Genomic DNA, 23024 nt, shown 5'->3' on the forward strand with positions numbered 1-23024 from the left:
CTGGCAAACAAACTCTGTTACTTATTCCTAGGATTCAGTATCCACAGGTATAACTGCCTCTGAATATAGATTTCCCATTTTAACTGGAGGTACCAGGGTTTGAACCCAAGACCTTCTACATGCCAAGCAGATGCCCCCCCTACCACAAAGCTTTGGCCCTTCCTCATTTACCAGGCATGGGGACAAGCTTGGTGTGTAATAAATGGAAAGAAAAACAATTATCCAGAGACTGGGGGAAAGGGTGGAATTCTGAATGAGTCTTTAAAAAAGAAAATTGAAGATGCTTTAAAAACAACTTGTTTCGTAAAATCTAGTTGCGAAATGCCAGGGAACAAAACAAGAACGTTGGGTTTTGTCCAGATTAATTCCACAACAGTAGAAAGACACATGTTGGCAATTATTAGCAGAGTGATTGTTACCAAAAAAAAATTAAAAGATGGATTTTCATTTTTTATTTAATGGGAGAGGGCAGGAGAAAGGCAAATGTTTTGGACATTGTTGTCGCCTCCACTTTCCCGAAGCTTTGGCTGGGTTAAGGTGGCCATCTGCAGAGCTGCAGCCTCGGAGTGCTGGCCTGGACCCCATCCCTCAAAGAGCAACAGGTCCTGAGGCTCTAGAGACAAGCGGTTTTGTGCCAGTGTAGCCCACAAGCCCCAGTTCTGAACAGAGTTATCTACATGATATTTGAGAGAGGAGGGTGGGGGAGAAGTAGCTTCCCACAGGGCTTGCCCTTTCCCCTTGTCCCCTAATATTCCCCACCCCCTTTAGAAATTTAGCATGCGGAACAAAGCTCATCACCTCATCATAATATAATTATAATATGTATAATATTAATATTATTATTATTATTACCCCAATCGGCATGTATGGCAGTATAGTACTTGTGTGTGAAAGGGTGTGTCATGTATTTCAGCTCTGGGTTGCAAAGAACAGTTTGCAAGTGTGTGTGTGTGTGTGTGTGTGTGTGTGTGTGTGTGTGTGTGTGTGACAACTTCCAGAGGGGCCATCTGGTTAGATTGTAATGGATTACTCTGAAGTCATTTTGGCACCAGGTAGAAAAGAAAATCACCCCAACACCCTCTTTCCCCTTGCTCCTGGCCTGCCCACTGCCAACCTGTCTTGTATTTTTCCAGAACAAAGATGGCAGCCCTATTCTCCCACCAATACCAACCCTGATCTCTCCCCCCCCACACACACACCTCTCTTCTCCCCCAACCTTATACTGTCAAAAACATTAGTGCCTCACTTTGATAACAGATCTCTATAAAGGACTCTATGAACTGAAACCAGAGACATAGTATGTACTTCTGTAACCCAAGAAAATATTTAATAAAAACAATGGGGGGGAATTCTGGGACTATAGGTCCCATCATCCCTGTTGGCTGGGGATGATGGGAGCTGGAGTCCCAATAACATCCTGTTCAGTACCACTCAGCAGGAGCCCATATTGTTTTCTTGCTATGCTTTCAAGCAGGGATACGTATCACTAAAGGCAGATTAATAGTACTTTGAGAGTGACTACACGTGCTTTGTAAATTTAGAACACATTGCTTGTGAATGATGGGAATTGTAATTTAAAATGTAAACTACTCAAGGCTGAAGTCATTTTTTATATATATATGAAAATGCCACTTTGTAAAGGTTGTTCAGTGAAGTTTGATAAAAAGTTACAACTGCAGTCATTGAAAAAAATCAAGACAAAATGAAACAGAATAACTAAACTATAATGCAAAAGTTAATACCTTTATTAGGACTAATCGGTTTAGGCTGTTACCCTAACCTACTTCCAGTGCCTACCGTTTTACACTTGAGACTATTTAAACTCATGAATTTTATTCTTTTGCTGTATTTACAAATTAAGTGAGCGTGTTAGATGCAACCTATAGTGAGGTGACTCTTGATAGTGTAATAGGGGTAATATATATTGTATAAAAGGGACGCAGGTGTCGCTGTGGGTTAAACCACAGAGCCTAGGACTTGCCGATCAGAAGGTCAGCGGTTCGAATCCCTGGAATGGGGTGAGCTCCCCTTGCTCGGTCCCTGCTCCTTCCAACCTAGCAGTTCAAAAGCACAAAAGTGCAAGTAGATAAATAGGTACCGCTCCGGCGGGAAGGCAAACGGTGTTTCCGTGCGCTGCTCTGGTTTGCCAGAAGTGGCTTAGTCATGCTGGCCACATGACCCGGAAGCTGTACGGCGGCTCCTTCGGCCAATAAATCGAGATGAGCGCCGCAACCCCAGAGTCGGCCATGACTGGACCTAATAGTCAGGAGTCCCTCTACCTTTACCTATATTATATAAAAGCGAACAAGAAACAAAGGAAGCAGTTAAATAAATATTGGAAGGTGCACTGAGGCCTTTTTAAAGCAGCTGCTCGCTCCTGGCGTGTATGTCTATTGGAAATGACCAAATCCAACAAGTGCCTCTTCCTCTGGAAAGGCAGGATGATGTTTGGGGGGCAAGGGGTCGCTGGCTCCTTTCCCGAAAATCCGCCCCAGCCCTCCCAGGCGCGGGTCACGCTGCCCTACTCGACGCCCCCGTCGAGGCGAGCGGAAGGCCGCAGGGCGTGGGCGCTGCTGTGAAGGGCGCCTCCTTCTGTCTGGGGCCGGAGCCAGGCGGCGGGCGGCGGGGAGGAGGCGGGACCGGCTTCCGGAGAAGGGAAGCCCGCACTATTTGTACTTGGCCGGCCTCTCCGGCTCAGTCACTCGCTCGCCGCCTCCTGCCGGGGAAGAAGATGCTGCGCTCGGAGACGACCCTCGTCTTGGCGGCGCTGCTCGCGCTGTTCTGGCCCGCTGCAGGCGACCCGGCGCCGCCGAAAGCGCTCTGGAAGCAGCAGCAGCAGCAGCAGCAGCAGCACTTTCGGCTGTCGCTGAACCCTTACACCGCGCTGGCCCGCCGGCCCGCGCAGACGGCCCTCGACTTCTTCAACTACCTGCAGAGCTCGCCCAGCTCTCTGCGGAGTCTGGCGTACGTCAAGAAGGCGTCCGCCAAGGTAAGGCAGGGCAGGGATCCTTGGGCCGAATGGTCTAGGGGGACAGGGAAGCGCACTCTGCACTCTGCACATGGGCAGAGGCGGGGGCGTGGCTTAAGTAACATGTGGGGTAAGCATTTGTACCGGGAGTGGGGCCCATGGGCGTGGGCAGGGAGGGGCGGCTGCCCCCCTAAATCAATTAAATCAGTACAAAATGCTTAACTGAGGTTCTCCCCCCCCCCGCCCCCGCAATCCTGGCCAAACCCATGAGAGGGGCTTTCTCCAAAATCCACGCGCAGTGTCTGGAACAGAGCCTTCTGTGGGACTTTGCAGATGGAGTGGACTCTATTCTGCAAAAGCAGCTTCTGACTCCTTAATAAATGTGTCAAGTCCTTCAGGCATCACAAGACAGCTTTTGCTGCAGAGCAGACCGAAATGGTTCCCCCTATGGAAATCCTCTATTAATACCCCCCCCCCAGAGCCTTTGTGCCTTTTGAGGTGGCAGAAATGTATAGTAGGCAGTTGTCTGTGTGTTCAGCTCCTTTCTGGGGAAAGCTTCACCTGTAAAACTTCTGTCTGACTCGCCAGAAAAAAAGTTGGCAACTCCGCTTGCTCTATGTACAGTACTATGGAATTTACTTGTAAACTGAAGAAAAGGCGGACTGTCACACAGAAGTTTACCATGTGGGTAAGCCCACTTGGTCCTGTCCATGCACACCTGCACTTGATTTGCAGTAAAATGCTGCTTGGTGTAAGGTAGCAGGAAGACCCTCAAGCTCGAGAGAGTGGAGCTGGAAAGTTCAGCTGGGCTCCAGGGCAACTTGTTTGCTCTGCCTGCTGGGAGTGTGGCCAACATGTGTGATGCTCTGGCACAGTGGCGTAGTGTGGGGGGTGCAGGGGGGGCCGACCGCACTGGGCGCAACATCTGGGGGGGCGCGTTCGCACTCGCAGCTCTCTGCCCCTACCTGGCTCACTCACTCTCTCTCACTGCAGTGCTGGCTGTGCGAATCCGATCCAAGCCGCTGGGTCGCCGCCCACTGTGGAGGGGGGGGTGCCAGGCGTGCGGTGCGGAGCGAGGGACTATCTGGGGGAGGGACAGTGCAGCGGCCGCCCAGCGCAGCGCTGAGCGCGGGAGAGAACTACACCAGACCAGACCAGGCAGCAGCAAGAAGAAGCTGGCAGCGGCGGCAGGTTAGGGGTTAGGGGGCGCAAATTACTTGCCTTGCCCCGGGTGCTGACAACCCACGCTACGCCGCTGCTCTGGCATAATGCAGGCTTGTAGTGATGGTCACCAATTGTATTCACATGAATGGCTTATAATGCAGCTAGATTGTTCGTTTTTCTCAATTTGGGTTAGAATCCTGGAATGTCAGAGATCTAATCCAAGCCTTTGCAATGCAGGAATCTTCTGCCCACCATGGGGCTTGAACCCTTGACTCTGAGATTAAGAGTCTTACTCTCTACTGAGTGAGCCATCCCAACTGGCCTAGGGGAAAACTCATCAAAACACAATACTTCATAAGAAACAAGAGGATAGATGCCCAGGGAGATATGGATTGTGGCTAATGCTGTGTGTACGCTGCTTCTGAAACCAGCTGTGGGAGTACCCTGGTTGCGGAGTATATGGGAGTGTGTGCAATGCCTTGAAGGGCTTTAAAAGGGATGCGGGATAAGCTTATTCATGGTTGAAAATGGACACCAGTTGCTGCAGGACACAGCTGGGGAGAGTAATGTTGCACTCATGGCCTGCTTGCAAGCTTCCCATAGAAGGGACTGTTCACATAAAAACTCAGTGATGTGAGCTTTGTTGCTCAACAGTGACAAGTTGCTAATATGCAGAAGGGATGGGTGATCTTTCTTGCTTTTCATGCATGTTTCTGTATGTTAATGACTTGTTGGGTAGCTAAAATTGTAGGGTACTAGAATTTATGTAAATGTGTACAGGGTCTTTTTGCAATAAAACTGATTATAACTTGATGCAAGTGTTTAACAATTGGGGCTGTTAAGTCTGACCACGCATCGCTGTGATATAATGTGGACTTTCAGAAGGGTAAAACTACAAGACTTAACCACAGTGTAACTTATAGTTTCCTAAAAACGTAAACCTGGCAGCTATAGAATACACTATGTGCATTTATAATAGCTATTTTATATATTGTAGTGTCAACATTTTTAAATTAAATGTTTTACATTAAAAAAAAGGAGGAGGGACTGTGAAGGCAGGATGAAGGATTGAATAGAACTTTGGTCTGAACTAGCAGGACTCTTAAGTTCTTGTGATAGGATGGGAACAGCTTGGGCTGAAACTGCACATTTCCAGAGAACTGATGACTTCTAGTGTCCAGCTGTTCTTTTCATTGGTACTTTGAATCATGAGTTCACCAGAAATTTGTCCCCCCAACTCTGCGGAGTCATTGGCAAAGCTGCTAGACTGAAAGTTTTAGCATTGTTCCTGAAGAATGTTTCCAAGAGGGCACTTGTGAACTATTTAGAAAGACAAGGGGGCAGGGTCCTAAAATTTGTTACACACAACTGCTCCAGATGGGATGCTTTATCCTGGTGTTGCCTTGGCAGTGAAATATTTCAGTGTCTGTGTTTGATTTGAAGGAGCTACAGTTTTATTTAGCAGACCTTAGTGGAAGCCGCTTCCTTAGTGCTGAGTTATTATGTCAAACAGTGAATACTTAGCAAGAAAATTGCTTAATTCAAATAACATGAGTTTTTTATGTTGGAAATCTTGGTGACCTCCTTTTTCCATTAAGCCGTATTTTGCAAACACAATGCTTGAAGCTGGAACTGTAATCATGGAGGAGCATTTGAGGTTTGTATACCATACTGTGAGATGGAGATCACATAATACTCAGAATTTGCACACTGCTTTTTTCTTCTAAAGAAGGCCTAAAGCAGCTAAGCAAAAGAACAACCACCAAAACCCTCATGGCCTTAAAATAGCAATTAACATAATGCCAATGTCAAGATCTAAGCAGAAAAAAATACAACTCTAGTAATCTAAGCAATCAGTACAATATATTTACAAGTGCAGGCAAAATAGCTCAGTCAGAGCCTGAGACACAATCTCAGGGTTGTGGGTTCAAGCTCTACGTTGGGTGGTGAAAAGATTCCCGCATTGCAGGAGGTTGGACTACGTGATTCTCGTGGTCCCTTCCAACTTTGATTCTAAGAAAAGTTATGCCTAGGCCAACAGACAATGGACAAGCTGATGTTATCCTACTCCCAAAGAATCCATGACTACCACCTACGCTCCCCAAAAGATCAACTCCCCAGTCTAATCTGAAATAAAAGACGAAAAGAGAGAGTCTCCGGAGGAAGACACTGCCCTAGCACCATGAGTCATACCTTGGCTTTTGCAGATAAGAGATGAAAGAAAAAGGAAGTGACTCTCATCCTGCACTCTCTTCTTGTCAACGATGGGGAGGCAAAAGTTAGTTTGACAAAACCCCAGAACCCTCAGAGCACAGCCACACTCATAAAAAAAGAGGTAAGAGGCTGGAATAGGGCTGGTGCTTGCAGCTCCCCCCAAGGGACAATTGGAGGTGTGAACCTCAGCAGGAGTGCCCCCTCCCCATCGAATGCAGAAGTGGTTACAAGCAGCCAGATGGAACTACTTTACTGGGTGGGTGGAGTTCCTTCTTCAAGGCATCCAGGTCTCTTTAGGTGTGTCTGTTGAGTGCCTTCAGCAGCAAAAAATTCTGGTACCAGGGCAGGGTCTATCGATAGGAAGGTTCCCCCACCCTGCAGTGCCCAGCTGTTCTGACTTATGACACTGCACTGCTGCTATGGTCCCTTTAAACCCCAATGAGTGGTTCTTAAGGGGCAGTTTTGCAGATGAATCGCATCCATCACAAATTCCAGAAGAGCCACATATTGGGGCCTGTTATTAAGCCTGATCACATACTGTTTCACCTAGTGTTACCAGTCCATTCTGTCCTAAAGAATAAATTAACTTGCAGTATGAATCTTGTAGTAACTTGTAGTATGAATCTGCCCTTAGTTAATCTGGGTAGACTCCCAGTCAGCAGTATGTAAGCAAAGTTCTCACTTTCTCATCATAGAAAGGGAGATAAAGGACACATTGGACCAGGTATTCCCTCTGCCATTTGTCACACATTTTGAGATGCTGTTGATTGTTCTAGCATCTCCCAGTTATAATGGCATTAAAATTGTATTGTTATGACTTTGGATCATATATGAACGGTGGGGTTTAGCACAAAACCATAATTCAAAGTTGGCTAATGGCTTTTTCCAAGCAAAACTGGATCGGTTTAATGTGATTGGTTCCTTCTTGCACTGCCTTGTACATTTGTGATTGAATAGTCCCGACTGGGTCAGGCCAGAGGCCTGTCTAGACCAGGATCTTTCCCCCTTAGTATCCAGTCGAATGCCTATGGGAAGCCCACAAGGCAGTGATAGCCTAATCATATTTTAAAGTCCATTGCGACATCTTGTGGCGTTGAATTTCATTAATTAATTCCTTTGTAAAATTATTTCCTTTCGTATGCCTTGCACTTCCTTCCCATTGGATGTCTGAGTTTTCTAGTATAATGAGAGGCATATGAATTTGACAACATAACATTTTGCAGCCATGCTCACACAATGAGATACAGCTGTTTCAGAATGTTAACAGTAATTTATTTATTTTGGGTACAAAGAGAGAGTAGCCACTTTGCCAATGTTTCCTAAATGAACTTTCAATTTAGGATCTAGTGTGCCAATATCCAAGTGGTTTGAGGTTCCAGGGGTTTCAGGTATGAGGCACAGCAGAGACTGTGGTGTCTTTATGATATATGGTTTATTTAAACATACACACACACACACACACACATGAGCCTATGATGGAGGGGTTCACAGTATTAACACCACCAAAAGGGTCTTATTTCTTCCATAGCCATAGCCTTTGATTTCAACAGAAACCAAACATTGCTCTCGAACTCTGCTCTGACTCTCTCTAGCTTTCTGCTTTCCTTCTAGGTCGCATCACTTCCAAACCCTCTAACTAACCATTAGCTGAGAAGGTGACCCCACCCACCTGCCGTCTCACACAGAGACCCCTTCCTTTTTTAAGGGAATGGCCCATCTCCCAGGCTATCGCCACAGGAAACTAGCCTGGATTATATTTTAACACTTGCTGGATCCAGGAGTTAGAAGGGTCTTTGCATACAGTCTACATCCTCCCCCACCCACTCAAAACCATACAAAGGCTCAGTTGTCAGCAGCAAAGAGAATGGGAATTCGTGATGAAAGCCATTCACACATTTTCAAAAAAATTATGTTATCCAAACAGGCAATGTTTGCTAGTGAATAAAATTGTAGAGCCAGGGGTATGTTGTGCTATCCAAGCATGCTAATGAATAACCAGGCTTGTTGTCTGGATCTCTGGCACAGCCAAGTGCTGATGAGGCCGTATACAGCAGAGGATAAACATATTCAGCCTCACTTGTGAAGATCTCAAAGAGCCCCCTGCAAAACTAGTCCAAGTGGGTTAAGACCAAAGCTCTCCTAAGATCTGCTGCTGGCTCTAATCTCCACTTGAATAATAAATCTTGTATTCCATTCTGTCCCTTTGAAAATCTGAAGAAATATTCTTAAACAGGCAGCAAAAAGCCTGGGGCAATGTTTTCTCTCCTCCCCAGCCTCTGTTGTATTTCAGAGGTAGTCGCTGGGTAGAAAAAGACAAGAGTAAGCATTCTTTGTAATGTTTTACAAAACAAACCAGCTGTCTGGCCAGGATTGAAGGAGGGTGTTTGTTAACATTTCCAGCCTTTGGACTTCATCAAAAGTGTGTTTCTTTGGATGAAGTTTGATCTGAAGCTATTCTTCTATGGAAAGACCTACTGCTTTGGGAGCAGGGCAGGTGGTGGTGGCAGCGGCGGTGGGGAAGACGCAGCACAATTTCATGTGCTCAAAGAACCTATTCAGAACACTCTACCTCTTTGATTCTAGCTTGGCATAAATACTTGCCAGTTCCAGGGGCTCCATATATACTTGCTTGGCATGGTAGATGTCACCTTGTGGCTTGCTAAATGCAAGGAGGTTCTTTTAATGAGATTCAGAAGCAATACAAACACAAGGGAGTGAGAAGATTAAAGATCTTGTTCTAAACAGCAAGCATTATATACATTACCAAGCAAGGGCTTTGATCTGCCACTGGGAAGCCTTCAAGAAGTGGCCAAGTGACCCCTAGGTAGCCTTCGTTTGCATGACCCACTGGCCATCAGTTCATGCGTGAGCTTCTCAGAACTATGCCCAAAACGCATCTGATTTATAGGTAGCTAACTTGTTAGCCTATGTGCCTTGCTCTACTAGCTAGTGCAGATTATTATTTCGCTAGCCCCCTCTTCCAATACTGCACATTCCTCCAAACAATGTCTACAATCAAAGAAGGTCAGAAGATACCCTGCATTATCACTTCTTTCCAACAAATTAAAGGCTGATCTCAGCCATCAAAGAACAGAACAAGAGATAGAGGGGAAGTAAACAGAGGCAGGAAGAGATAACCATGCTAGACCACTAGCTCCTCGAAATGACAATTATCTTCTACAAAAGATTGCCCATACACCTTGCCAACCTAGGCCCACCTACCATATCCTTTTTACAGGCATGGACCTCTTTGGGGTTAGAATTTGGCAGCTTCTAGCCTGTAACCTAAGGGGTGTTCACTCTTTACACTTTCGCGTCAGGAAGTTTATGCCACAATAAATCTGCTAAGTCCTCAACGTGCCACAAGGCTTTTGGCTCCTTTTTTTTTTTAATGCAACAGACCAACCTAGCTAGCCCCTCTGATAGAAATTGCATTTGATTCAGACAATGTTCCTGCAGCTCACACACCCAATGGAAGGAAGTATCCTTCTACAATGTGATCCCTCTGGGTTGCAACGTCAAGCCTGCAAGTGCTTGTTGGCACTATTTTCTGGATGTTGCTGCGGGAGTATTTCAAGCACGGATGTCATTGTGGCCATGGTAAATCAGTTTATCCCACCACCACCATTTTTTAAACTCTTGCCCTTCCCCTAAATAGCTGTTGCCCCCCCCCCATTTTACCTACATTACCCTCACCCGACATGTTGCACTAACATTACATTAGCCTCATAACTCAAGAGTGTGACTTGCTCCACATCACACAAATAAGTTTGTCACTGAGCTTGAACCCAAGTCTCATCAGTCCAGATCCAATACACTATCAACTATACCATTCTGGTCTAAGCAATGCCCTAGTTTTATGCCCACAATCTTATTGTATACAACTCTTAACCCAACAGCAAACAAAGGAAGTGGCAACTGGCTGTGTGGAGGTTTTGCACAACCATCATTGGGTTGTATGGAAAAAAGCTGTGCGAATCACATCTCGGTAGACTCCATTACTGATCTCTCTCTCTCATGCTGGAACAATCTTGAAAATGATTCCCTTTTGGATGTTTTGAGTTTCCCTCCTAGTAAAAACCTTGATATAGCTTTTAAATATAAAAGGAGACGATTCATTATGGGGATTCCTTCACTTCCCAGATATCCAGCTTGCTTTGCAGTGGTGAAATTCATTATTGTTTCTTTCCAGCTGCCAGATCTCCTCTTGGACAGAGCTTCCATTCCTTGAGTGCTCCGATGCAGAGCATAGCACAGTGATATTAGAAGCTGGGCTTGCCAAACTTTCCCTTAGTAAGCAGCTATCTAAAAGATAGGAATCTGATCCGGGACAGAATTTGGCTGTCTTTTCACTCTGCCCCCCACCTCCCTGCTTTTAATCTGACTTCTACCAATCCCTGTTCTACACCTAGGGCATTATACAACACAATTCTTAAGCAAACTTCATTGATTTCAGTTGACTTAGGCTGCAATCCTATAACACACTTATTAGGCAATAAGTCTCATTAAGTAAACGGTGGGCCTTATTGACTAACACAACTAACAACTCGGCCATAGGCATTCCTATTCAGAAGAAAGCCCTACTGGGCGCAAAGGGAATTCCTCCCATGCAAATGTATCTAGGATTACCATATAAGAAGATACTGAGGAGAGGGGCATTTTGGGGGGGGACTGCCCTGCCACTTTCACACACACACCCCCCAAAAAACCCCACACAAAATGTCCCTTAAGCAAGCTCCCCAAACGTCAACCTCAATCCTGCTCTTACAAGCTAATTTCCTGGAACTTGCTTTAGGGTGAGTATTTTTTAATGTGGCAGTACCTTATAAGGGAGGGGATGCGGGTGGCGCTGTGGGTTAAACTACAGAGCCTAGGACTTGCCGATCAGAAGTTGGCAGTTCGAATCCCCTTGACGGGGTGAGCTCCTGTTGCTTGGTCCCTGCTTCTGCCAACCTAGCAGTTCAAAAGCACGTCAAAGTGCAAGTAGATAAATAGGTACTGCTCCAGCAGGAAGATAAATGGCGTTTCTGTGCGCTGCTCTGGTTCGCCAGAAGTGGCTTAGTCATGCTGGCCACATGGCCACAGCTGTACACCGGCTCCCTCGGCCAATAAATCGAGATGAGCACTGCAACCCCAGAGTCGGCCACAACTGGACCTAATGGTCAGGGGTCCCTTTACCTTATAAGGGCTGCCTTGTAAAAAATGTGCTTAGCTTCCATTGTTTATTATGAAGATGCGAATAGCTCCTATTAAATCCACTGATTTCAGTGGGTCTGCTTTGAGTATGACAAAATTTGAAAGCAGCCCTGTGGTCCTAAAGTTGGCGGGTTTCACTTCACACCCTTTACCAAAGCAGCTGTTATTTACGGCATTTTAATGAGACCATAGAGAGAGTCACACGTTTCCATTTCTTTTGTCAGGTCTAGTTTGACCCAGAGACAGCCTGCTTGTTGATGTAAAATGTCAGACATAGTAATGCAGTCGTAGGGGTTTGCTTGTGAGTCAGGATCATCACTGAGGGATGAGCAAGACATTATCACTCAGAGGATAATGTGCTGTTAGTAACAGACTGACAAAAAGAAGTAGTTTTTAAACAGCACGCATCTTTTGAAACTGGCAAACACCTGTGTATAATACATAAACTTGTCTGTCTTCCTGTATGACTTGATATTCTAAATTTTCAAAGGAGGCTGGACATTGGTGGATAATATTGCTTATAGAATATTCCTCTTCAACCAGGCCTTTTGACTGGTTAATATTCTACAACCTTTTAAATCTCTTTGAGGTGCTGGTGCATTTATTGTTTTGTTGTTTTTGTTTTAAGTATTTAGTTGTGTTTTTACCTCGTATTTTATCACATGAACCGCCCTGAGAAACATCACTGTTATAAAAATGCTGTGTATAACCACAAAGCATTCACTTTAAAAAGCAATAGTCCTTTTTTACTTACACTGATCTTCAGCTCTATAAAGGATTTTATTAGAACGACTTTTTATCTCTCTGATGATCAGCCTATCACTAAATTTGATCAAGACTGCTGACTATGTTTTACCACAGCAGGTTTAAACATCCTGTTCTAACTAATATAAACAAAGTTAAGTTTTCAGCTTACTTCTGGTAATTTTAAACAGAGACGTGACTATCAGGAAGGGACCCTGAACCTCTGAATTTGCCACTATACCATTGCATGCACCGACAAACTATGGTTGGTTGGAAATGGAAATGAAGGCTTCTGATTGCCTTCTCCTAGCGATGCTGGAGGAGGAGTATACAAGCCAGAGACTCACATGATGCTAACATTGGGCTCTCAAATTTCAGCAGCGCCCCATGCAACACTAAAATCCTCCCCCCTTTGCTGCCTCTTGCACTCTGTTCTGGAGCATTATTTTGGTGCCCCCTGCAAAGCAGTGCCCAGTGCAGCCATACCAGTCGTGCCACCCTCAAACTGCCTCTGCATTTAACCATAAAAAGGTAAAGGGACCCCTGACCATTAGGTCTAGTCGTGACTGACTCTGGGGTTGTGGTGCTCATCTCGCTTTATTGGCAGAGGGAGCTGGTGTACAGCTTCTGGGTCATGTGGCCAGCATGACTAAGCCACTTCTGGCGAACCAGAGCAGCACACGGAAATGCCGTTTACTTTCCCGCCAGAGTGGTACCTATTTATCTACTTGTACTTTGACGTGCTATCGAACTGCTAGGTTGGCAGGAGCAGGGACCGAGCAACGGGAGCTCACCCCATCGCAGGGATTCAAACCGCCGACCTTCTGATCGGCAATCCCTAGGCTCAGTGGTTTAACCCACAGTGCCACCCACGTCCCACAGCACCACCCCGCATCCCAATACTCTGCATTTAACTATACTTAGCATTATATCTGAACCAGCAGGGTAGGGTTGCCATGTTTCAAACAGTGAAAATCTGGACAGCTTTTTTGGTGGGAGGTAGAGGAGAGATGATTTCTGCCTGGACATTGCTGCCAAATGTAGTGTTCAGGATATGTCCAAGAAATTCCGGATATATGGCAACCCTACACCAGGGTCTTGGCTTATAAAAAGCTATATAATGATTCCTCAGGTTACTTTGTTCGGCCCTAACAGAACACCATGTTACTATCATTTTTACAGATAGGGGCGTCTAAGCAATGTGATGCTACCAGGGCTAGAAATGCTGTTAAACAAATCCATGAATAAGTGACATTTATTAAAACCTGAACAGTATTCAGTGGCCAGATGTAATGCCTGAAGCTAGATATCTCTTGAAGCAGTATTTTTTCTGCTTCTTCTTTTCTGTATTGAAAGATTAATCTTGCAGAGGTAAAATGATTCCTCAGTGCATTTCTTTTCTAGCGAGGAGCCTATAAAACAAGCAGTGCATTGTCAAGGTCTAAACTCTCTAGCAAGCCGTTCTGGAATTCCCTCACCCTTCCTTATCTGTCTAGCTTGCATCCTTTCGGGATATGCAGAAATGGTGCTTGAAAATGTACCTGCTGTTCTGGACTGTTTCCAAATGGCCAAGCATTTTTAAATAACTGTGGAGATGCATGGAAATTAAGCCCTGTACAGACACACACGGCTAGTTTCATTGTGAAGTTGGATGACTACAGCTGCCAATTAATTGGATAGCTCCGGTTCTGCCTTTGTGCCTGTAACTGCAGCCAGTTCTTCCTGATGTTCAATTAGAAACTTTGTGGTCTAATCACAGCTCATGTGAAGGGGCTTGTGTGTGCAGACAAAATGGTTGTGAATACCTTGAAGTAATAAGCCAAGATATAATCATACGAATGCAGCCTCTCTTGGGCAAGCAGAAACCAAAAAAGACCTTTTGAAAGTTTTACTGAGGGTTGGAAAGGAAGTTTTGTTTTTGGATCATGCAGACAAGTTCTTACAACGTATAAATTAAGGAGAAGTTCGCTACATATTTATCATTCTTTTTTAAAAAAAAACAAAAACCCCACAACATTTGTTAGGAAGGTTTGATTTAAATCGCCACACAAAGGGCTCATTTGAACAATTTCTTTCAATCAAGTTTCCAACTTTGAACCTGCAGCAGGACATCATTTGAATTCCAAGTATGATTATAATGTGATGCTTCTAGGGGGCTTTTTTATGCCTCTGGATTCATTGTTGTTCTTTAAAAAAAAAAATGCTGTGAAATGTAACTGTTGCTTCTTTCTCTTCCAGTTTATCCCAGGAGTTGAGCGCAAGTACTCCCTGAAGTTTGCTACAAAAGATGCTAGGCCTGGGGTAAGTTTGCACAATAAAATGGAACTTTGTATCACGTGTGGTACTTCCCAGACATGTTTTTGCTGAGTCTTCCTTTGATAATCACTGGCCGCTGCCCAAGTCACTTCTCTTATCCACAGCGAAAGCAACAAACCTGTTGTGGCTTCTTGGTGCTTGACCTATTGGCAAACAAGGGTCTGCACAACCCTTGGCTATAATGGATTCCCTTTTGCCTTCTAGACACCTGCTGAAAATTGTTCTGTATAAGCAGAACATATGACTTGGTTGCAGCTGTTTTTAAGCCTTGAAGACTAGGAGTCCAGATTGACATTCTAGCATGTGGAAGAAGGGTTAATATGTCCCCCACTTACTGTTTTCTGACCCAGCACACGCACCCAGCCTAGTTTTTGCCTCCAGAAATTATTTGCTTATGCAGCACTTATTCTCAGAATGTGCTTCTTGGACTCACTAGTGGGTTCTCTGGACCGGGCATGTGGTAATGGAAAAGTCTTTCAATTGGAAGTAAATAGCATCATTTTGTGTTTTGTTTTTCCCCCCTAAGCAAAATCTAGGCTCATGCCTTGCAACTGTTCGGTACCAGAGAGAAAAGCCTAAACCGAAGGTTGATATTGTGTGCCCACACAGCAAAGACCCAGAGGGCCGAGGCCATCTTCCGCAGAATATGCTACAGGACGTCGCCTTGTTCCACAGCATCAGAGGTATATCTCTTGCAAATGATCTCTATGGTATCTCTCATTCCAGTTAGCAAAATTAATCAATGTTGCATGAACCTGGACTGATAAGAGATGCCAGGAAAACTAGTGATGAATGCTGTGATCCTGCACTTGTTACAGCTGCCTGTGGTTTGCAAGTCCAGTAACACGAGGGCTTTCTTCTTTAGTAATCAGTAGCTATTTCCCCTTTCTTTTTCTGACTGTGGGAGAAGGCAGAAGGGTAGCCAAGTTGCTGAAGCTTAATCCTTTTGAGTTCCTAATGAATAAGGAACTTGGTCCCTCTATGTGATTTGCACACAAAGAGGAACCATTTCCTTCCTTTCAGCCCAGCGCAGTGCTTGGCCAAAGCGTCTTTGTGGGTGGAAAAGCAGGATGCTAAGAGCAGTCGCAGTAGGTCCTTCACCTCTGGCATTCCCTCAGGTTCACAGCTTGCATGACAGACATGCATATTGGCAAGATGATTATGAGTCCGTGAAGCAGTCTGTCTCTTTCTTTCCTTTCTAAGTAGCACATATATGTTCATTTGTATAAAAGTTCATCCTTCGCCTCTCCCACACACAAAGTGTTTTTAAAGGGGGGGGGGGACTGTTGCAAATCAGCTCCTGACATTTGGAAAAAGGCATGGTGGGGGAGAAATGTGTTAGCAGAATTCTAGAACTCCGGAAGTCGCCACATAACACCGGTTTTGAAAGACCTATATTGGCTCCCAGTACGTTTCCGAGCACAATTCAAAGTGTTGGTGTTGACCTTTAAAGCCCTAAACGGCCTCAGCCCAATATACCTGAAGGAGCGTCTCCACCTCCATCGTTCTGCCCGGACGCTGAGGTCCAGCGTCGAGGGCCTTCTGGCAGTTCCCTCATTGTGAGAAGCAAAGCTACAGGGAACCAGGCAGAGGGCCTTCTCTGTAGTGGCACCCGACCTGTGGAAAGCCCTCCCACCAGATGTCAGAGAGAAAAACAACTACCTAACATTTAGAAGACATCTGAAGGCAGCCCTGTTCAGGGAAGTTTTTAATGTGTGGCATTTTAATGTATTTTTAATCTTTGTTGGAAGCTGCCCAGAGTGGCTAGGGAAACCCAGCCTGATGGGCGGGGTACAAGTAATAAATTATTATTATTATTATTATTACCGTATTTTTCGCCCTATAGGACGCACCGGCCCATAGTACGCACCTAGTTTTTTTTTGGGGGGGGGGAAATCAAGGGGAAAGAATTTATTTCCCCCCCAGGTTTGCGCAGCCATCCCCAAGCTAGAAGAGGGAGACGGAGCGCTCCGTCTCCCTCTTCTGCCTTCAGGGACAGCCTCTCTAGCCTCCGTGGGGCAGCGGCTTGCCCCGCTGTCCCCCAAGCTTATGGGGCTGGCGATGGGGAGAAGCAAGCTTGCTTCTCCCCCCGCCAGCCTCCAGATCAGGTCTGGGAATAGCGGGGTGGCAGCGCTCCGCCTCCCCACTATCCCCCGAGCTTGTGGGCTGCAGGCTGCTGCCCGCAAGCCTTGCGAGCCCGCGGGACCTCCCGCCGGGCTTGCAAGGCTTGCGGATAGCTTCCTGAAGCCTGGAGAGCGAGAGGGGTCGGTGCGCACTGACCCCTCTCGCTCTCCAGGCTTCAGCGAAAGCCTGCATTCACCCCATAGGACGCACACACATTTCCCCTTCATTTTTGGAGGGGGAAAAGTGCGTCCTATAGGGCGAAAAATACGGTATATTTAGAGGTCCAGCTAGCTCAGCATTGTCTATATTGACTAGCAGCCGCTTCCCAGGATTTTCAGACAAGGATCTGTCCCATCCCGACCTGGAGACGCCAGGAATTGAATTGGGGATCTTCTCAATGCAAAGAAGATGCTCTGCCACTGAGCTATAGTGGTCAAATTGGTGCTTTCTGCAGCCAGCTTCCTCCTCCTGAAGCCGAAGTGAGGCAAAAACTCACATAATCTGTTTTTCCAAAGTTCACCGGAGATAAATTGATTTTTGTTTTCCAAGAAATGGAAGCACGATCAGGCCAGCTCTGCCATTCTTAATATTGGCAACTCTTCTCACCCTCGTTCTTAAAATTCCCATGGGGGGGGGGGGGCTTGCAGCGTATGCAACTAGGCCTTGAGCATCCGTCACAGGATCCCAGGAGAGCCTCTGTCTGCTTGCCATAAAAGAATCTCATTATCCTTTTCCCTTAAAAACACACACAAACACATACACACACTATTTTTCTGTCCGCAGATGGCAACAAGCCCTCTCAGGATCTTCTGCAGAATTTGGCCGCCATTGGAAACAGTTACATCTCATGGGAGAAATCATCTGAACGCAGAAGTTACACCGTGACACAAGTGACAAATTTGAAGCCGTGGGTAGGTGAAATTCTACGCCTGCACAAGGGGAAAACAGGCAGCAGATTTTGCAGGCCTCAGCAGCAGCGGGGGCAAAGCTCATTGTGCCCTCGGACAACCTTCCATCTGCCTACCTCCTTACTTACAGCCAGTCTAAGGGGTGTGGTGCCTGTTAGCCTCCTTAGTCTTGGTGTTGCCTTTGTACGGAGGAGGAGGGGTGTGTGCGTGTGTGTGTGTGTGTGTGTGTGTGAGTGATGGACTGGCTGGACGCAGTCGAGTGGTGCTTACTCCCTGGTAAGTATGTTTTAAGCTAAAATTAAAAAAAAAAGGGTGACTCACTTTTCTCTGCCATCAAATGCAAAAACCAATGTGATGCTATCAAGAACCATATTTTTCGCTCCATAAGACGCACCTAGTTTTTGGAGGAGGAAAACAAGAAAAAAAATATTCTGAATCCCAGAAGCCAGAACAGCAAGAGGGATCTGGCTTCTGTAGCCTCTTGCTGTTTTGGCTTATGGGATAGCCGCGCGCAGCCTCTCCTGGGCAGCGGGAGGAAGGCTTCCCCCAAGAGCCACACTCCATAGAATCACAGAATCATAGAGTTGGAAGAGACCACAAGGGCCATCGAGTCCAACCCCCTGCCAAGCAGGAAACACCACCAGAGCACTCCTGACATATGGTTGTCAAGCCTCTGCTTAAAGACCTCCAAAGAAGGAGACTCCACCACACTCCTTGGCAGCAAATTCCACTGTCGAACAGCTCTTACTGTCAGGAAGTTCTTCCTAATGTTTAGGTGGAATCTTCTTTCTTGTAGTTTGGATCCATTGCTCCGTGTCCGCTTCTCTGGAGCAGCAGAAAACAACCTTTCTCCCTCCTCTATATGACATCCTTTTATATATTTGAACATGGCTATCATATCACCCCTTAACCTCCTCTTCTCCAGGCTAAACATGCCCAGCTCCCTTAGCCGTTCCTCATAAGGCATCATTTCCAGGCCTTTAAAGAGCGTGCGGAGTGCTGAGCAAAGCCTCCCACCTGCATTCGCTCCATAAGACGCACACACATTTCCCCTTACTTTTTAGGAGGGGGAAAGTGCATCTTATAGAGCGAAAAATACGGTAAGTTCCAAGATCGGGCACAGCCTTAGTGCAATAAGCAATGATAAACAACAGTAGCTTCAAGCTAGTTGCAAAAGCAGTGGAGGGGTGTGTGGATGTCCTAAGGAAACTTTGTTGTGTATACCAGAAATGCTATGGCACTTCTTGACTGCACTTGGAATAAAAACAGGTAGTTTTTGCTGATGTAACATGAAACACAAAATTGCATAGAGCCACCCCCACCATCCCTGGATCAAATAACAGTTTCTTTCATATTTCACTGAATGCAAATCACTGCATTTTTTAAGTGGAATTTTTGATTGACCATTTTCTTTCTAACTTAGTTTCCTGCCCAGGTAAGAAAGTACATTACTTTCTTTGAAGTTGACTACACCGCTCAGCTGACAAGTGATTCCTCAGAGGTAAGAATACTACAATACATATGCTTGCTTCTCAATTCATGTAATAAGTGTGATTGTGCAGCAATCGTCTACTTTGAAAACTAGCATAGTAAGTGGCTAAGAAACTGAGCTGAAATTAGAGTGCATCAGCCATGAATTCACTATGTGGCATGTCAAGTTGTTCTCTCTCTCAGACTCAGTAAAACAGAATAAAAAGCTTCAGTATCCTATGTGTTTATTCAGCAGTCCCCCTAAATTCAATAGGGTTTGATCCCTAGTAAGCGGGCTTATTTATCTACTTGGAAGCAAGTCTTATTTGTGTTCAATGGGACTGTGTCTATGATCATCTTAAGCTGCAACTTTGTACCCTTTTCACTGGGGAGTAATCTCCACTAAACTTAATGGAACTTATAAGTGGCAAGCTTGGTGGGAGAGGGCCTTCTCAGTGGCTGCTCCCAGATTTTGGGACTTCTGCTTAAAAGAAGCTAGTCCTTCCACTGGCAGGTGAAGACTTATGTCAACAGGCTTTGAGGAATTGGCTGTTTTTAACGAAAGGGTTTGTGCCATTAAATGTTTATGGCCCATTATCTGTACACTTGAATAGTTAGTTTTAATTCCATTACTATTTAATTGCTTTTTAATTATTGGGTTTTTTTCTATTTTGTCTGTCTGGGGGGAAAGGTGGGATCTAAGTAAATAAATGAATATAAGACTTCAGAGTATTTAAGTGTAGAATTGGGCATTCAAGCACTCAACAGTGCTACATAAATACTGATTACTTTTGCATGCTTCTCTAGAACCTTACCTGCCATGTGCGTGTTGCCTGGAGACCTGGCTTGACGGCACGAGTGAAATATGACTGCTCTTCAGAGGACGACTCTTCAGAATCTGCAGATGGTTCTGGGGTGGAAGAGGGATCTGCTAATGGGGTCATACTTCAATATGATGAAAGTAATTTTTAAGTAGGAAGAACGCCTGCATTAAAAAGCTGTAAACATTTTTTGGTGAAGGTGTAGATGACCTTCCATTAATATTCCAAAACCACTGTTGTGATTCTTCTATATAAATCATTGCCGCATATTTCAAAGCTTTGCACTAGTCACTTCTGAGCTACCATAAATATCCTCTTTTCTTTGTAATTTCTGAAAAGAAAAAAATATTTTTGCTAAAACTTCTGAAAACCTTTTTTTTTAATGAAAAGAATATATGTAAAAACTACTGATTTGTCACCAAGTTTCTGGTAGGAGGTAACTTTGTATGAGACAAATTTAATATATAAACAAATGTCTTTTAAGTTTCTTAAAACTGCCATTTTAAATAAATATTTGATAAAATATTTTAAGTTTTGAAAATAAAACAGTTGATGCTAACTTTTAACATCTCCAATAAAATGAATACCGGTACATTTTGTGTAGGCTGTCTTATTTTACATGAGTTGGTCAATTTCAAAATTATTCTGTGTAGCAGGGAGAAGGTACTGAATATGCAGGGAAAGTGAAAACTGATTAAAATTATGAACTGCTTTTCATGGGACACTTTCTGAAACGCATGATAAATTTGCTTCTAAAGACTGACCCGCCTCCAGCAATCTTGTAATTCTCTACTTCAGTTTTAGCTTTCCTAATTCTTTTATCAAGACAAGTGTTTTAAAAAGAATTCATGTATTTCTGCAACAGGACAGCTGGCATTGTCTATCATGGGGCTCACATGGGAGGATAAATAGAACATGTGCAGTCAATATAATTTTTAAAGTAAAGCTAAAGACATTTTATTAAATTAAGACAGTGACTAATTAATGGAATTTCTATGTGAACATTTCATTTTTTGGTGACGTAATAAAGTCGAAGTATCAATCCAGGATGAAACTCAGTAGTCTGCTCTGAATATTAAAGAGTCATTAAATCAATAGAGCTTAGCGGCAGTAGAAGTTTGGTGGCAAGTCCTCATGATCAGCTCACATGCAGGGAATCAGCTCTTTGCCTTGCCCTTTTTCACAGGAAGTTGTCCTGTTGCTTCTAGGTATCTGTTAACTAATTCTTCCTGGGTACTGGATAAGCAGGGCTGGTATTTGACGTATTCCATTGTGTATTCGCCTTTTCCCTGCAGACAAGAGAACCTCCACATTACGGACAAATTAAACAAATTCTTAACTCTATGCATCACGCAAAACGTGGCATCGTTTCCATGTAACACGTGAAACTAAACACCGTAAATGCAGAAGTGGCACGGCAACCGTTGACTGCCTCTTGAGCAGGCGCCTAAGCTTACAAACCAGCGCTGATCAGTACGTATTTACTCACTGGCGATAAAAGGCAGCGAGGGCACTGTCAGCTTCAGAGCATCTCAGTTTAAAACCAGGAAGATAAACATGCAGGACAATGTTAACTTAAGGTTACCAGGTGTCCCCGTTTCCCGGGGACAGTCCCCGGATTTACAAATCAGTCCCCATACAAAATCCATTGAAGTTGAAAAGTGTCCCTGGATTCATTGGAAAAAATCTGGTAACCTTATGTTAACAGGGATAAGGATTGAACACATGGGTGGGGGGGTGCTAATTATAATGGATTAAGAAAGCCTCTGGACCAGAAAATGTAACATAGGTAGTGGTTGGCTTACTCCTATCACGTGTCACAAAAATTGTCAGTTTCTTGATATGCAGCTGCAATCTAACATCTGGGGGTTTATTCCAAGCCTACAGCATGAGCGCTTCAGACCACCCTTTCCTCTGTGCTTCTTTCCCACCGCACCTTTCCTTCCTTCACATTTTCTCCCGCTGCTTCCACCATTTTCCTTCCCCTCTCTTGATTCCGTTGGTCTCTTCCTCTTCTCCTCCTTTCTCAGAATTGCTTTCCCAGACATTCTTTGCCTTCCCCCTTCAGGCACCTGCTTAGTCTACCCCTCGTTCTCTAGAGCTGCTTGCCTTGGTGCTCTGTGACGCTAAGAAAACTCAGCCAAACACTGTAGCCCAAGGCTGCAGCGCCATCCTCGCAAAGGACCTTTAGTGTGCTGCAGTAGGGATGTGGCTACACCACCAGAAACAGTAAAAGCCAACAATGCTTTCTGCAAGAGAGAGATGTTTTGTTTTGTTTGTTTGTTCTAAAAAATAAGCTCAGAAATTATATATTCACTTACCTCTGTGCACGACCTCAGTTCGTTAGAATATCCAAACATATTATTCAACGGCACCTGATGGCAAATGGAGAATGCATGTGATACGGATTTTGGTGGGAAGGAGATTATTTCATATTTAAGGAAATCTATATTGCATCCAAGCCACATTCAGAGGTCCCATGAGTGAAACTCTGCTCACTCTGCTAGTCTGAGCTGGGGGGTTGACTGCTGCAATAACAAGGCGCTAGACTAGGACTACCTAAACCCAATTTCGATCATCTCTCTCACTCCAAGCACGTTCCTCGGAATTACAAACCCAGAGTTTGGGAAACACAGTAGGCTAAGTACACACACATATACTTTGCACAGGGCTAGTTCAAAAGTAAATGACTCTGCTTAATAAATGCTGCTTTATTAAGCTGAGAATGGGCACTGGATCCACAAGTTCCCCGCTAACCTCTCTCTCTGCATGCTGGTTTTAGCACTGATAACCCAGTTTACTTTTAACCACATTACTTTTAATCCCATTCCCATTTGGAATGGGAAATTGTGAGCCTTTATCTTAGCTTACTATGTAGGATATAAAGTCATATCCTGGTTAGTTTAGGGGGGTGGGGGGAGGAATTAAGCCACAGGGGTTTTTTTGTTTGGAAGTAGTGAGAAACTCATTCAAATACCACGAGAAACTGGCTGAAATTAACTAGGACACAAGCACGATTTGTGTCTGAAGTGGTTAACAAAATTTGGATTTTTTTCATTTTATTTTACCATAAAGAACCATGACACTGATTATAGCTCA

At 44.7% G+C, this 23024-nt stretch overlaps 1 protein-coding gene across 1 annotated transcript; it reads left to right on the forward strand.

Annotated features, from left to right (window-relative positions):
* The first annotated feature begins 2690 nt into the window (after positions 1-2690).
* Positions 2691-20517, forward strand: RARRES1 (retinoic acid receptor responder 1). Its single transcript, XM_081190657.1, has 6 exons — positions 2691-2989; positions 14525-14587; positions 15129-15285; positions 17510-17637; positions 19070-19135; positions 19912-20517. The coding sequence occupies exons 1-6, from the start codon at positions 2732-2734 to the stop codon at positions 20074-20076; spliced, it is 837 nt and encodes a 278-aa protein (XP_081046783.1). The 5' UTR covers positions 2691-2731; the 3' UTR covers positions 20077-20517.
* Positions 20518-23024: the final 2507 nt, after the last annotated feature.

This window comes from Podarcis bocagei, assembly GCF_964188305.1.
Source record: "Podarcis bocagei genome assembly, chromosome: 4".
Classification (NCBI taxonomy): domain Eukaryota; kingdom Metazoa; phylum Chordata; class Lepidosauria; order Squamata; family Lacertidae; genus Podarcis; species Podarcis bocagei.